The sequence below is a fragment of the Macrosteles quadrilineatus genome, unplaced genomic scaffold (assembly GCF_028750875.1).
Source record: "Macrosteles quadrilineatus isolate MER2022 unplaced genomic scaffold, UCM_ALF_1.0 Scaffold_1__1_contigs__length_201487025, whole genome shotgun sequence".
NCBI lineage: Eukaryota > Metazoa > Arthropoda > Insecta > Hemiptera > Cicadellidae > Macrosteles > Macrosteles quadrilineatus.
The window spans coordinates 184,872,740-184,890,211 of NW_026542594.1; the positions used below are offsets into that span (position 1 = coordinate 184,872,740).

The window sequence follows — 17,472 nt, forward strand, 5'->3', positions numbered from 1 at the left end:
GGGGCGCTGGACATAGGAGGGCGCAGGACTTAGGGGGGCGCAGGACTTAGGGGGGTCAAAAATCTGATATCCTGGATTCTGATATTCTGTTTATCTAAAAAATATGTTGAAGCAAAACTCTTTGTAGCTTACCGAAAATAAATGTAAAACATATTTGTGTTACTTCTGTTACTATCACTACAGAATGTTGGTGACTATTTTGTTTACTATTATCATCGTTATCTCCTCGGTGCAACGTGCAAATCTGCGCTTATCGCATGAATAGACCGCTCTTGTTCATTTATCGTTGTTAGCCACAAAAATAGAAAGATAAAATCTTTCAGTATTATTTAAGTAACCACGACCACGTGTCCTGTCAGTCCTTGTTGTACAATCGCGTGGTTCTGTAATTATAACAAATAGTTGATTGTTTATTTGTGCGTTTTTTTGGATTTCGTAATGATATACTGAACAAAAGGAACAGAAATAAAAGACCTAGGGGTGCCAAGTTTAAAAAAAAAAACAAGATGATAAAAAAGTTAAAAAACTACCAAAGATCAACAAGTATTTAACGTTACAACAGCTAGGGAATCAAAATTATAAAATTATAAAAATTTTGAGAAACAGAACATGAACATTATATTGTAGCTTGCAATACCATGTTTACTGTATAGGGCACTGAATAAACATAAAATGTTAAGTCCCAATTTCACCAAATTCTTGCTAACGATTGTTCAGTTAAAACTAGGAAATCCGGTTTCACCGACGAAAACGCGTCAAAAATAACGGTGGAGTAGTAAAATCCAGGTGGCGGTGGCATTGAACTTTCATAATACCGGGCTGTTATGGGAGCAAGTAAACATAACCTAGAAAATTAATCAGTGTTTATGAGGTAGTGAAAAACACTGGAGACAACAAAATTACAGGAATACAAAAGATTCTGAGCAACAAAAACAAATAACGACAGAAAAAAAAAATAGCAAAACAATTAACACGAGTAAATAAAGGCTAAGCAGTGTTGATCAAACATATTCAATTGAGGAGAAAATTGGAGTTTTGCGGTTGAGTCAAGACTCAAAATCTAACTTTTTGCATTGATACTTTTTACAGATTCTGTTTGTTAACTAACCAGCAGTTTGGTACATTTGAAGTAGTAAAATAACTTGATGCAAAAGAGTTACAAGAACAAGACACAATAAAGATAACATCACAATAATAATTTTCTGTAAATACTAGAATAATGACAATTTAGGTTTAGTTATTGTCCTTAATTACGTCTGACTGAACACAAAACAATAAAATGTTTGAACGCTGGGTGAGGGCAACTAAAAACCGGGAAAGGAAAATGGAGCCCATTTTTTCAAACAATGTAAAAAGGAATTTGATAATGTTGGTATAAAAACACTCTTTTCAGCTGGGATAAAAGAGTGTGCCTTGATCCCCAATCAGTTCAACGCAATCGCTGATCACATACCTAGAGATACACCTTTACTAAAAACCTTGTAGGATAACCTAAAACAATGAACACAAACCACTATAGACGTTTGTATTTATTGCCTAAAGAAAAAGATAAAAAGTTTTGATAGTTCATATCGAGTAATAAAATCGATTTCGTATTAATTGAGCCTATTAAAATCATTACCATAAGCTACTCTTCATCACTATAATTTTCAAAAGCTAATTCGTACTGTTTTGTATGCTCTTCCTGCATTTTTGGCCTTTCCATAAACTTGAAACTCAAGGCCATCTGATATTTACTTAACGAAGGATTAAAGAAGTTAACCCGTCAAAATTGGCCAGTTAATTATCTAACGAAGGGTTATTCTTAAACTAGCTCTAACGGCGAGTGGTGAAATCCGATTTCGTTAGTTAAAAGTCAACTGCAGTTAGAGCATGGTTTAACGGCAGTTGAACACTTGTGAAATCGGGCCTTAGAAGAAGTGGTCTATATTTTATCGTCCTAAAAAGTACATTATTTAATTGTAATTATGTAATGTGATCCTCTTAAGTTATGTTAATGGTGTTTGGAAATATTTAGTAGCTTAATTTTGCTTTCAATCAATTTTATGAATAGGCCCTAATACATTTTTTAAATGTAACTTTAAAATTACTCTACATAATAAATTATATTTCTTTGAATTATCTTTCTCTAATTGAATAGAGCTTGTACAATGTTGTGTGTAGTGAAATAGTATCCAGGAAGTGTGGAGGTACGGAGAAATGTCGTTTAGTTGGAGGTTATGGGGGAGGGGGAGCAAAGAGTCAACAAATAGGGGCGCACGGGAATACTTGCATTGGGGCGCAGTCAGTCTAGTTACGCCACTGTTAAGCTATGCTATAATGATACACTTAGTGAGGCAACAGGCATAAAATATAAAATGTGACAAAAAATAAACTCACCGAGTTGTCGTGAGTGTCTCATTCAAGTAGATTGGTGAAATTTTCAGGAGTAGCACCCTGTGAAAGAGTAGCGAAGTGTTGATTGTAGAAATGTGGGCTCATGATGATGATGTCGGGTCATTCAGGACGTTGCATAGCAGATGGAATCTTGACTTTAACTGTAAAATATACAAAACATTTACAACATCAAACATGTTACACATTACGTAGACAACAAACATGAAACAAAAAACCTAATATTACTGTAGGGTGGATTTTTGTCTGCTGAAGGTTATGTTTGAACATTACTACGACTTATTTACTGTTATTTGATCAAATTAATAAAATTTCAAATTAACTGTTTTATTAACTTAATTTTTATATATTTATTTTAGTTTACTTCAGTTAGATACATTTTTATGTATCAAAAAGCCAAATTAAACATTAGGTTCACAAATTTACGTTGGAAATTAAAATCGAGTTATTTAATTAAAAACTTACATATGTTCAGTGCAGTAGTAATTTTTCTTGGCTAATTTGTCTTTGAAACTTTATTGAAAGCTCCATAGTAACAAAGTAATCATTATCAATATAATTTTATCATTATGAAACCTACAGCATAATTTATTTCTGTGTTATCATTTTCTGTGATTTTTCTTTAAAGTTGTGTAAGTCTCAATTATGTTTTACGAGTTGCATTTATTCATGTGTTTTCTGTTTTACATAAGAAAACTAGAGTTAACACTCTTTGACGCACGTTTTTGTAAATGAAGTTGAATGGTTTAGACAGATATTGTGAAATTTTATGTTTAAAGGGTCAATAATTGGAAGACCAAATTTTACCCTCATAAACACGCCTATAAATCCCATTCCAATACTTTGATCGTCCTGGTTCGTCAACTCCTTCTAATGAACATAGGTTAACACATTTTTACCAATCTTCTTCTAAATCAGATGATTTTTATTCAAGTTATCATGTTGCTTTGATTTATCTGTTTTTTTGGGTGTGTTGTTAGTCTAGTGGTTAGCATCTTTTTTGCGGGAGGGAATTATTGTCACATCGACAAAACTTTAATGGGTTTAGATTGCTTTCGCTTCTAAGCTCTTAAACTAAGTTAACTTTGACTTCAATTTAAAATGCAACTGGCATAGAAAAGAAACGAAAAAAAAGACATATTTAAATAATATATGAATTTGAACAAAAAAATGCTTTCATCCGCTTTAGGGAACAAAACTAAAAAGTAAATTAGTCCAAGATCTAGGTCTTACTATAAGATCTACAGAGTTTATTTCCTATCTGGGAAATTCACAATAACGAGTAAGGCGCTTGAAAATCGTAGCACCCCTTAAATTTTTGCTGGTAGGATTAAATCTCTCACACTCGCTTAAGTACAATATACTATACTCTATCCTATTGCTACTATTCTAGAATACCTGTTTAACGTTTCCTCTTTGACTTTTGCAAACTTAATCGAAGCAATGATGGTTGAACTTTGAACACGTCACCTCTACTGCGCTGGGTAGCAATTGTAGATTTGCGAGGTGGTCTGTAATATACAACACTGGTGTTAAGAAGACTAAAAACAAATTCTGCTTTCTTATCTTAAAGAATTCCAGGTTGAAGGAAAAACTTGGAAGTCATACAACATGTTTACAGTTTGGATTTAAAAAATGTGGATAAGAAAAATGTGAATGAAAAGAGTTGATAGATTATGAGAGAGAGTGGTAGAATATGACTGACTCTTAAGAGAAATTGGTGGACAAAGAATAGTTAAAAGACCATATAAAGAAATTGCTAGACATAAAAGAAACACTAATGCTGATAGGAAAACATCTATAAGAAATAAAAGGAAGAGGAGCCGTTAGGTAGAAATACAGGAATGGAAGAGGAGTAGTAGCAAATTTGAGAAATGGATCATGATAAAGACAACATAACTTTAAAAATAGTGAAAATTCGAGAAAACTAGATCAATCTGGAAGGATGTGGAACAGATGTATACTCTGTATGGTGGAACCTGTCTATATATCCTCCATCGACCTGCGGACTAGCCAATGGGCTTAAGCCCAGAACAGTCCCAGGTGGAGGAGTTGCATGCATGAGACAAGTTTTATCATACATAATATAGTGTAGTGACATTAAATTAAATTGTTTATACTGTTTGACACACTGTTGACAGGATATAAACTGTACAGGGTGGTGACCGACAGTAACTAGATGTTTTAAACGCATATTAAGAGTCTTTACACGAGCAGGGAGGGTTTTATTTAATTGCTGTATATTATGCCGTTTAATATCCATGGAGCGCTAGTCAGTAAAACACCGTATGATTGCCTATGGTGCACATATGTGTGAAATCCCCGCCCAGTGATATGTTTTAGCTCACTTTCACCTCGAGGCTATGATATTGTTTACAGCCAAAATTCAACCCTAGGTGAAATTACATTTTTAAGACAAAGGGATCTAACATAAGAAAGAAACTGCTTTTAAAAAAAGAACAAGTGATTACAACGTTGAAGAATATTGAAACGATTAGGCAATCTTTGATTTGTAAGTGTTTATATGCTCATGCACATTTTTCAGATCACGGTTATGACAGCAACGTTTGATAAACAATGCCAATGATTATTTTCAACTAAATCCACCACAATACAAATAATTCAATAGCCATAGTGTGTACACTAGTACGTACTATGTATAGGAAGGGTTATATCACGTTTCCGTGATATTCTGTGGCCTTAAGGACACCAGATTTAAGCTTTGTAGTGTTTTAAACTACAAACCAAGGCAATATAGTCAAAACTATCTGTGTTGACAACAGTTTATCATTTAATACGTTGTAAAATCTAAAAATTGACAATACAATGTTGCATAAAGCACCTGAAAATTCTAAGTTCAATTTTCAACACATACATTTTGGTACTTACTTATTGGATTCCCCTTATAAACACTTCTGTTTTAAAATATTCACGTAAAATTGGCAACATTTTTAGAATAAACATGATGCAATTTCAATTTGTTACAACTTCTGAAATTTCCATAGCAACGGAATCTGTAGAAATACTTTAAAACTATATAAGGCAGGTATGATCCAGTGCTGACTTGAGGTGAAATAGAGTTCACTAAACTAAAACCCGACTAAGAGTTAAATACCCCTGCCGCAGCAAACCTGCCAACTAAGCGAATTTCCATTTGTCTGAATTGATTTTCAATTAAATATTTTTAAATAACATTAGGTTTAACAAGTACCTAGGTTTGCTGCTACAAGGAAACTAATAAACTGTGGTTTTTAGGAAAATATGAATACCTTGGTATAAAATAAATTTGCCAGGTTTGATCAAAATATTTCCATAACTACTTAATTTTGACGATTTTCTCCATAAGAAAAACATCGGAATTATGAATTAAAAATTTTTTTTAATTTTCTCCGTTACCAATAACTGTACTGATATACTAAATTGTTTGTTTAAGCTCTTAAAAAAGGCCTAGAGAATCCGCTATTGGGAAATTTTGCGTTTTGAGGTTGAAAAATGTGAAAACCCCATTTTTACTCTTTAAAACCCCCCGTAAAACCCTGTTCCCATGGTCGGATCATGCTGGTTTGCAAACTCATTCAAGTTTATCCCGCCTTACACCTTTAAACAAAATTTCATCAAAATCGGACAAAAATTACTTGAGTTATCGCGTTCACGGAGACATATATAACTTTATGAGATAAAATTTTTCATTGTGTTTTTGGCCTCCGGGAACATCAAAATGAAAAAGTAAATCGGTCCCAGGCCTAGGTATTTGTGCCACATACGATAATAGCTACTTCCCTATAGGGAACTTCGCTAGCAAGGACAGCTGGGGGCCTTATAATTATATGTACTAGATAATTTATCTCCTACACCACACCTCAAAACTGTGTGATGTTTTTCATGGAATTATAAATTTATTGCTAGCGGGACTTTCTAGGATTTGATGTAGTTAAATCCACAGGCAAAAATGAAAAATCAACTGTGACTAAAATAAAATAAATGAACTCACCAAGTTATCTCGATTCATGTATAGAAAGTGTTGATCGTCGAATAGTCAGAAAATTGACATTGTTGTAGTCAGGTCGTTCAGAATGTCGCAGGAGCAGAAGAAATCTTGTATTTTACTGTAAAGAATGAATGATAATGAACGTATAAGGGTGGATTAAGGACTATTTTCGTTGAAAACTAACTTTCAAACCCTTTTTTAGTGATTAGCACAATCTCAGTTTACATTTTTTTCTTCCTCCTATGTTGTTTGCTTTGTGTAAGCTTTATCTCATCGATTTACTTAATCGAATTATTAATTATTAATTTTAAAATACAGCGTGTCCGAAAAAAAACCGACTTTTTATATAAGCATAGCTCATTTGTTTTTGTAACCGTTATTACTGTCAATATCTATCAGTGTCCGTGGTTTACAAATGAAGACTCAATTAGAAGGAATTAGGAACGCCATAAAGAGAAAAACACACTCACTCAATATAGGGGCTCCAGAAAATCATGGAAATGTGAAACAAACCCTTCTAGAAGTATAATTCACACTACAGCCATTGAATTCTGAACTGTGCCAATGGCACGTAGTGGATATTGTTTAAAATAGGCATAGGTAATTTTAACGTATCGAAGCATATCAACACTTAGGAATCAAAGCTTGTCAACCCGTTTCAACATTATACAGTGTCCAAATAATATTATCAGCCAAGTGGCTTATTTTTTCGGAAGTATCCTGTCTTCCTAAAAATGTTAATCCACATGAGAATTGTTATTTATTTGGAAAATATGTCACTGCGTCTAAAATGAAAGTAAACTAAAATAAGTTGCTACACTACAGTGATAGGCTCGTCATTTTGCGCATAATCATCATAGGCCAACAGACAGTGTTTACCACCCAATGCTCGAATAATACTAAAATGGCATGATAAAGAAATGAATGACACCTTTCCCCCATCATGACAATAACTATTGCGTAAATACTATCCGTTTAAAAACTTAGTTTCAGTACTTACATCAGTTAACAGTTGTGAGAAAATTTATGAATCGAACAGCTAAGTTAACCCTAGATCTGGCATTGGTCCGCTAAGTTAAAAAAACTAAGTTTTTAAATTCACAATGTGGTTCAGAATTAGGTAATTGGATAAAAACTTACACTCATCTAGTTAGCAGCAGAGATTCTTGCCTAATTTAAATTTTGTTTTAAATTTGTACTAGTAGTTCCATAGTAACCAAATATCCATCATACTATTAAGTTTTATGAATTTGAAATCCATTAGCAAGACTTTTCTTAATGGTGATATTTTTTGTGAATTGATTTTTAGTTTTTAAATATGTAAATTTCCATTACCGTATGTTTTTCTTCATTCTAAATCAATTGCATTTTTTAATGTTTTTATCTATTTTAGATATCAGATTAAAGTCAGACTTTTTGACACAACTTCTTGCAAACATTATCAAATGCAATTTTACTGTGTCGTTTTGTTTCTTAAGAGTTTATCCAATGATCAAATTTGTAACGTTTTACTAGATATCCCATCTATTGTCAGAAATCAGTAATTTGTACCAGTAAATGTGTATTTTTCATCACCACCATGAGCAACTCTCGTAAGGAAATATACTCTGGGAACCTATTCAAATAACTTTAAAATTGTAGTGTCTATTAATATTTGTTTTCAATTTATTAATATGAAAATTAAACTAAATTGCCACAAATTGACAAATGTGACTGCACTCTTTTGACAATGATCTTTCACATACAGTAGACTCCCTCTTATCCGGACTCCTCGGGACCGAGGCCAGTCCGGATAACGGGTTTTTCAGTTAAACCGATGTCCCCCAAAACTCGTTGACACTGACCATTTACTGTGATATTCGACTTAAATTTAGCAGAGCATTGTATTTAGACACGTGATCACTGGTCTCAAATCTTTTCCACGAGAACAGTCGTTTCAGTACCGCCCACTTCCTGCCCGTCTAGTCCGGTTAAACCAATGTGCTGATAAAAATTGTCTGGTTAAAGAGATGTCATTTCTGCCAAGTGTAGTCCGGTTAAACCGATGTCCGGTAAAAAGGTGTCCGGATAAGAGGGAGTCTACTGTAGTGAATAAAGGCCAGAACCTTGTGTAAAAAAGACGTTTCACGGTTTTTTTATTGTAACAACTGTGCTTTATATTAAAGAAATGCGATAACATCCCGTAGAAACTGGATCCATCTGTACTGATTTCATTTAATAAAAATCAAAAATGGGAAATAGACCTTACATGTACAGTACTGACAGTTACATACCATCGAAGTTCATGAAGCAAACAGCTCTAGTCAGTGAGGGGTTGCCTAGAGGAGAAGAAGATGCAGTCAGCTGTTGGTATCTTATTGTCTCCCATTGCCTTGCCTTTCACCTTCATCAATCTGATGTTGTTGCCTGTGGCTCTCTCTAAGTCGTCCTCTTGGGTTTTCTTTAGTTTCTCCTGCCACCTATCACAGTAACATAGTACGAAGACCCTTGAATTTACTCGGGGCAGAAATCAATCTCGTTGTGGCCAATTAGCACTTATTCGTCAGGTTACTGATAATCCAAGAGCTGGAATTCCAACAGTACTTCAATTAAATAAAATTGTATTTCCACGGTAACACCAATTTGAAGGAAAGTACACAAAAAGACTATAAGTGATACTAGAAGACATTAACTAGACGATATAAATATTACAGGCTAAACTGTACTCAGGGAGTGCGGTTAGTCAAAGGGCCGACACTACTCACACATATGCAGGCCTTACACACTTACGGATGCAAGTTATAGGACATTTCATTGAGAGTGTGCGTGCAAGTGTCGGATCTCTCGCAGGTAGCGTTGAGCTCCAGCCTGGGCAAACAAGGGATTTGCAAATGTTGATGTTCATTTTCAAGGATAAACTAATAGTCCTTGATTTCTAGAGTTAGAGGCACAAAAACTAACAACAACCTAAAGGAAGTTGGAAGTTGTAACTCTTCTTCTCTTTATAATAATAATATCTATTGCTGTGAAACAAATATAATATTGCATGGCATCCGTCAACATTTAACACTAATACCGAAACCCCACATAGGCTGACGTTAACCGAAACCCCCGGTCTGTGAGACCCCATTTGAAAAATAATGGACTTTGCTTAGAAACGCACAAACCGAAACCCTCGGTCTGTGAGACCCCGCTTTAAAATACACTAACGCTGGGCTTCTGAGACGGACATGTTATGAACAGACGACCTGTCAAGGTCACGGCACCCATGCAAAATGAACAAACGATATATCAATAGGTAGGGGAGGAAAAGGGGGGAAGGTATTGGGGGAATGGAATCTACCAAGTAAACAGTGTTGCCAACATGCGTTTTTGAAAATTCCTGTGGGCCTGTCAGACCAGGGTTTCGGTATTAGTGTTAAAAAGAGGTTTTGAACTACAGATCAAATAAAAATGTCATGTTCATTTTAAAATTGTTTTTAAGATATAGGTACATATTTTGAGGATATTAAGTGAAAATTGTAAATCTTAACCTCGTGTATTTAGAAATAAAAGGATGTACAGATGGAGCCACTTTAAAACCTCAGCACCCTTAACTTTTTGCAGATACGGCAAGGATTAAACTTGTCACACTCAAACTGAACTCTATACTCTAGTCTAGAAATAATAACTATCCTACAATACCTGTTTAACAGTTTCCTCTTTGACTTCTACAAACTGCATCTAAGGAAGCCTCCAAGGCAAAATGTCCTGGTGGTTTGTGTAACAGCTATCGTCGTGTCTGTGTGTCAATCAGTTATGGTGTTACACTTAGCACACATCTCTACAGCACTGCGCTCCTTGCACTGTGCTGAGTGGCAAAATGTTCTGTAATACATAGCATTAGTGTTTTTATATAAAAAAACCCTGGCTTCCTTCAAAATTGTTGAAGTGATAGGCTTAGGAAAAACTTTGTATGATCATCAAATGTCTTCAGTTTGTTTGAAAATAAGTCAGAATTAGAGGAACATGCATGAAAAGGAGGTGGTCCAATTAAATGGATTTGATTCATCTTACTCTCCTACAATTTACCAATCTTATATCAGTTGAATAGTCTTTAGAGTGTAGAATATGATGACTAAATTTATTAGGTACCTAAAGAAAATGGTTTGATCTTTATTGAAGTATTTGAAACTACAAACCAAGGCTATGGTCAAAACTAGTTGTGGTTGAAACAATTTTTTATTAATATATCGCAAGAAAAAACAGTGACTATGTAATACAGTAGTGTGTAAAGTAACTGAACATTCAAAATTTAATGTCTAACTATAGCATACCCTACAGTTTCGTACTTACATATTGGTTTCATCGTATAACACCTTCTGTTTTACCATATTCACGTAAAATTGACATTTTGGTCTAACCTGGTGCAAACTTAAAATTTCCATAGAAACGGGACTAGTTCAAAAACTTTAAACTCTTATTATGCAAGTATGTTTAAGTAGTGACTTATAAGAGGTGAAATAGAGTTTGGGATGTCTCAAAAACAATAATTTGGGAGTCTCATGCACATCTACATGGGTTGAAATAGTTCAATATACTATGAATTCTACAATAATAGGATTTAAAAATATAATTTTGAAAATTTGTACTGATAGTGTATTTTTTTTATTATAGAACATGATCAAACTATTCTCATTCTGAAAATAAACTTGTTGGTTTAGCTTAAAGTATCAGAGATTTATTGTTTGAATATGAATAAAATGAATTGAATAAAATATAAAATTCAAAATAAGTTTTAAATACAATTTTAGACAAATCTCCATACTAATACGCCAAACTAAATAAGAAGACAAGGAAATTGATGCCTGTTTAAGCAAGTGCCGACAGGACTATAACTGGTTGTCTGACTTCTGTATAATCTATTGTAATGTCGTAAATGATACGTTGATTTATTGTTGGCAAGATGCTCGCTGGTAGTCTGACATTGAATTGTCTATTGTGCAATATGTTCTATGAGAAAAGCAGAAGGTAAACAAAAACATCGTTGTTGTTATGAACATGAGACTGTGTCTCTAATAGTTTAAAGTTGGAAATAAGATGTTGTGCATTAATTAATGGCTACAAACTTCTTTCAATTTTTTTTTTAAGAGGTTGGCGGCCTCTTTTAACCTTGCATTTGCCTGTCCACATAGACTACAGATCTGTGCGTGGAACGTATCCAGCAAAGCAAGGGGTGAGCCGGTACAGTACAAAGGTGAACTGTACTGATAAAAGTTAGTGGCAGTGACCAGGATCCGAACCCACAACACTTCTGCCTTGGGCCAGAAGTCCGAGACGCTACCGACTGAGCCACCGACTCACCAATGTCAATTATCCTATCTACTGTTGAGAATTAGTAGTGTCGGCTTCAACTATTGACAAATATTCTCAACACTGATATCAATTCCAAAGAACCGATGGTATCGAGATTCAACACATCCCTAATTAAAATATACTGGTATTCCTTCCAAAACCTAATTCGTAAAATTTAGTTATTACTATTACGATACTTAAGAGCCCATGTATTTTAATAACATTCTGTGTCAGAATCTTATCAAATTTTTGTTGTTTCAGTGGATGGTCCTGCTCCTGACTCCATCACTGGTCACGGGGGTAGTTTGTTTAACGGAGACTCTCACGTGCTCTACTGGTCAGATGTCAGCTCCGAGATAGCTTTTGTAGTGCCGACCTTGACTAGGAGAAGTAAACACTTTCAACAATACCAGCATGACCCAGGTATGTACTGGGTACTAAGTGTTTTTGAAGTAATAGTAAAATTATTTAAGATGAGGAGTGAGCTGACATGGTAGATTGTTGACTTTGGCCTCTCAGGTCCTGGGAATTGGTCAAGATGTCCCTCTAGGCCAAGCCGAAAGAAGTTAGTAAATGATTCTGGGCTAGAGTCTATGAAGGGAGGTGTTAAAATAAATGAAAACTAAATCTCCTTTTAGTATGTTCTAAAGATTCTAAATGTAATTTCCACTTTCAATAGGGTGTTAGGACAGTTGACTTAACCCAACTGACCATAAGCATGATTTTTCTAGCAATTGCAATAGCATGACAATCACCCATAAGATTAATACTGCATATGTTTCGTGTAAAATTAAGTATATAATCATTGGAAGTAGCTGAGTGATTATAGTGCTCGCCTATCAATCAAAAGGTCGCCGGATCGATCCTGAGAAAGTCTGTAGCTTTTTGATGGTACAAAACTGGACCCTGCTGTTCCTGACCATTGTGCTAAATAAATGCTTATGGCTTGTGAAACAGCTTATCTTAGTCAGTAACAAAGCTACACAGATCATCTCACACCATTCTACACTCATCCTTCACTCATGTTTGGGTTCAAATACACACCTAGGGTGTGTCCCCATCTCAATTGATAATAATAATCATTGTTGACTTGTGTGTTAATTTTTTACATCGATTTGTATCATGAGACAAAGTGTTCCTCTGTGTGACAGTGTGGTACGAGCGCAGCATGAGTGCGCCGTGTGAGTCACAGGACAAGCCGCGAGCCATGAGTCTGGACCTGGAGACTACGAGTCATAAGTCGCACCAGAGCCATGTCAGAAGACATCCTCCCACGTGTGTCATGCTGGTGTGGCTGGAGAGCTATGAGGACCATCTACACTTCCCTGCCAGTGAGTACAGGAGTGTCTCGTAAATAAAAAACCTACTAATCTATTTAAAGTATTTGAAGTACGTTTATAAACATAAAACTTTAAATTTATTACTAAATATCTTTAAAAAACTGACTGGTCTAGTGGCAGAGTGCAGGACTTCGGTCCCTGAAGTCCTGGGTTCAAATGCTGCTAAATCAGCAATGAAATCCATCCAAGTGATAACGCCACAACCGCTAGCTAGATCTAGCCTGAAGTAATGTGAAAATGGGCCAGTGCCTAGCTTCCTAGGACAAAAAACAGAATACCTAACTAAATCTGCATTTTATTTTAAATTTAATGTTTAAATTTATTTTATTGTCACACAAATTTGTAGAATCAATGCAATGCACAACAGTAACATAAACATACAAAACAAACCATCTTTAAGATAAAATAATAGATGGACGTGTTGTACTTTTAGTTCAGGACAGGACATGAAGCGTTATTTCCGTTACATTATTCAAAAAGGGAGGAACAGAAAAGAATTTTTCTCTCCTGGCACCTAGGGAATTTTTTTTAATCTTGTATGAAGATTCTTGCAAATGGTCACAATGAACATCAAATTTGTATTCTTTATTGCACTGTCCTATGTCATGACTGTAAACCACGATCCCGGCACTTACTGTCTCACTTGATCGCAAAGGCAACACCATCTTCTCCTTCAAGAGCGGTGAAATCGGATGTCTCGCAGATTGTGGTGAATTTACAAACAAGGTGTACATATAAATGTCAATAATCAAAACCTTCACATGATGTCAAGTTTGAAGTCAGTGTACAAGAGCTCACTAATTTGTCATGTTACAGGCGAGTTGCAGGCACACACCACCACAGGCCTGGAGACTCAGTCCGTGTCCAAGGCTCAGGACTGTTTTGTCATTTTCTTGCACGCTCTCAACAGTGGCCTGCTCAGAGTCAAGTTGCAGGGACCTACTGGCAGGTCAGTCAAACAAATATCTAGTCCTGTGTTCCCGTTGAATTGTTGATAACATTAGCAATGTCACAAGCCCAAAGTTACAGACCCATTGAGTGGTACTTGAGGCAACCCATCCAATGTGTAAAGCGTGTCTTTTTCTAAAAAAACTGTGAAACATTACAGAGAAGTAAGATACAGAGGAAATGCTTATGGAATAACCGTGCAATTTTAGCAATGGAATGGTGGGGTGGAAATATACTAGTACCGAGCAAGGAAGAGCCGGAACAGCTATTGTTTAAACAGCAGTTATAGCCCACGGGCTCTTCCCTACAGCATGGCAGCTGTAATACTTGATGGTGAGGGGGGGGGAGGGAGACCAATATTATTTGCACTAGACACAAGCGATGACTGGTGCTAGATACAACCTAAGTGGACCGTTAAATGCTTCTTCTGTATCTTACTTCTCCAGAAAACACGTAGATTATTTAACTGGTCACTAAGTTGGATTAAATATCAAGGTGAATTGTACCATCATATTAGCATAACTTGTTCTCTTCTGTGTGTGTGTTATGTTGAATAAGAAAGTTAAATTGTTGACAGAATGAACATGGCTACTCCGCTGGTGGATGGTATGGTTATTAGTAGGAGAGTCGTTGGCTCTCTGGTGAGACAGACTGCTCTGAACATCTGTCGCAGACGACGCCTGGATAATGACAGGTAACGTTTTAAGATAGAGAATATTTATATTCATCCATTAGTTAAGAGTACAGAACTCTTAACATGGAAGCTTGTGGTTAAAAACCAGTTAATCGCCAATGATTATTATAATCGATGCTACTGTATTAGCTTTGTGACAATGCCATAACCTGGATGGTAAGAAGCCATTATTCAGCTGTAAGTTAAAAACTTGAGTATTTTAGCTAAGCAGAACTCTTAGGCTTGAAAATCAAAATATTCTTCTATCTATCAAAACACCATGTGGTAATAATAATTTTTTAAGTAATCAGAGAAGGTCTATAGTTGTTGACTCTTTTGTCTAGCCTACTTTCTCACTTACAATCCAATAACGTTGAAATACATCTTATAAAGTCACAAATATCTCACAGGGGAAATTGCTTTGCAAAGAAAGATAACTTTCAATTCAACAATAACTCAAAAATATATACTACTCCTAAGGACATTTGAACCAAAGAAGGGATTAGGCCTCATCAACTCACTGCAACTACTTCCTCCAATCTCCTGCATCTTCTTCGTCGGTTCTCAAATTCTCCTATTTCAGTTTCATCTTTCAACCCTAACTGAATTGGATGGAACAATTCTTTATTGTATTTGAACTCCAATAAAAACAAAAATACAAATACTAATTGCAAAACATAAATCTTACCAATTAATTATCGTCAAACAATAAAGCCCTGAGTAACATTTTTAGTAATTAGAGCAACTTGTGGTTGGGTCGAGAAGAGGTTAGCTTAATTAACCTTTTCATTGGTGTTCCTAAAAAGTTTAATATAGTTTCCATTAATATTAATTTGATCATAATATGATATATAATATAATATTATATAATATTAATATTAATATAATACTAATATATTAATACTAATATAATACTAATATTAATATAATATAATACTAATATAATATTATTTTCATTTCACCTACCCACTGAGCTAGAAATACAACTGGAAGTAGCACTGACAAGACAACTTGGCTAGAAAATGCAGACGCTGTATTTTTTTTTTAGGTTAGCACCAATTACGGTAATCAGCTTATTGGCTCATGGCTTTATGTATGAACAATCACAAAATCCCATAGTTCAAATGTATAAAGTTACTTTATCCCCTTGTACAAATGGTAGTACGTCTCACATTTCTCTCATTCAGTGCTACCTCCAGTTATAGGCTTAGTGAGTCCACCTCTTAAGTCTGATGCTTGAAACAGACTCCTCAGTTCTCTATCATCCTCAATTCTCCAAGTTTTTGTCAGTCTAGTGTTTTGTACTTGATTTAACAATTGAATTTATTTTTAGTTCAAGCCTACAGTGAATATTGATGGTGTGAAAACATTTTTTACAGCTACCAACCTCCCCATGTTAGAAGACGGATGAAGGTACAAGAGTTGGTGTCCAAGTACCGCTGTGACATGAGTCAGCCAGAACTGTTGACGTACCTACTGACAGGAGCTCCCTGACCTCCAAGCTCCTGGAGACGCAAGACTGGCTACTCCAAACGCTGATGGTAACATCGGCTCGTATACTCCAGCTAAGGGCTTCGGCCATGTTGGGAACTTACAAAAGCACCTCTGTGAACTTGCAAGAAGCACTCTATACCGTACCGTGACTACAATAGTTTTCAGTAATCTAAGTACTTAAACATTCTTTTAGATTTCTTCTTCTAGAGACTATCAAACAATTTAAAGGAGGACTTCTGACTCAAGTTTGCAGAGAATTCGAAACTTGAGGGCAAGCTATGAGTTCATGTAACTAAGAATACAAAATGAAAGAGAAGTGAACAGAATGAAAGTAAATAAAAAGTGTTAGGTAACAAATATGGTACCTTAACCATTTAAAGTAGTTTAAAGTAAACTATTGTCAAACTTAAAAAAGGCTGGTTGAAATCTGTAACACCTTTAACAACAACTGAAAACTTGTATATAAATTGGCGCCATTATCCACCCCTTTGTTATGTAATGATTTTGTTATGTTTATGATATTTCTTTTCTTTGTTGAGTTAGAAAATTAGTTTTCAACAACATTTTGTCCAGTTTTTCCAAGTATGTAGCTTCATAATGTTCTAAATCTCCCCCATTTAATTCATAGAACTCTTTTGCTCTTTTTTTATGTTTCATCATGATCTTACTTAATTAATGTAAACCTAAATATACAGTATGAGTTCAGTATATAATACATATAAATTGGCACTGTAAAATAAACAAGTTTTTTAGTAAATTATTAAGTAACCTTTAGATTGTCAATTGTCATTTATGTTAAGTAGACATTTTAAATGTTGAATACTAATAATACTGTACTGATGGTAAATTTTATCTTTTTTTTATTTATTTATTGCTCTTGACAATTTTTACATTGTGTAGCATATAATGCTTATTCTAATATTTATAGTTACATATAGGTTATCTTCTAGTAAAGAAAGGTAAAATGTGTTTAGCTTTATTACTTGTATAAAATAAATGTACTTATGTAAAGATCTCAAAATGTAAATAAACTTTAGTTAATTTATATTAAAAGTGAGTGAATGGATATATTTTTTTGCACTTTAGATTGAAGATATATAATTTAATTTTTCATTTTTCTAACACTATGTGTAAATAAAAGCTATATTGAACCTGAATAAGAGTTATTTCTTCATCTAATTACCTGAAATTAAATACATGTTTTGTACCATTACAATTAAAATTGTTGGTTTATTTGATAAATGTTTAGAATAGATTTACAGTGGATTCCACATCATACAGATTTATGAATTATTTGTAAGGATAAAAAACAAATTTTTGTC

General features: G+C 34.6%; 1 protein-coding gene across 1 annotated transcript in view; it reads left to right on the top strand.

Moving 5' to 3' along the window:
• The window catches only part of LOC129003221 (ral GTPase-activating protein subunit beta), a 124,624-nt gene extending 107,719 nt beyond the window's left edge, over positions 1-16,905 (top strand). Inside the window, exons 55-59 of the mRNA XM_054431513.1 lie at positions 11,957-12,118; positions 12,847-13,026; positions 13,852-13,984; positions 14,561-14,677; positions 16,036-16,905. Coding sequence (XP_054287488.1) covers positions 11,957-12,118; positions 12,847-13,026; positions 13,852-13,984; positions 14,561-14,677; positions 16,036-16,150 — 707 coding nt within the window. The 3' untranslated portion in view covers positions 16,151-16,905. The remainder of the gene's footprint in view (positions 1-11,956; positions 12,119-12,846; positions 13,027-13,851; positions 13,985-14,560; positions 14,678-16,035) is intronic.
• Positions 16,906-17,472: the final 567 nt, after the last annotated feature.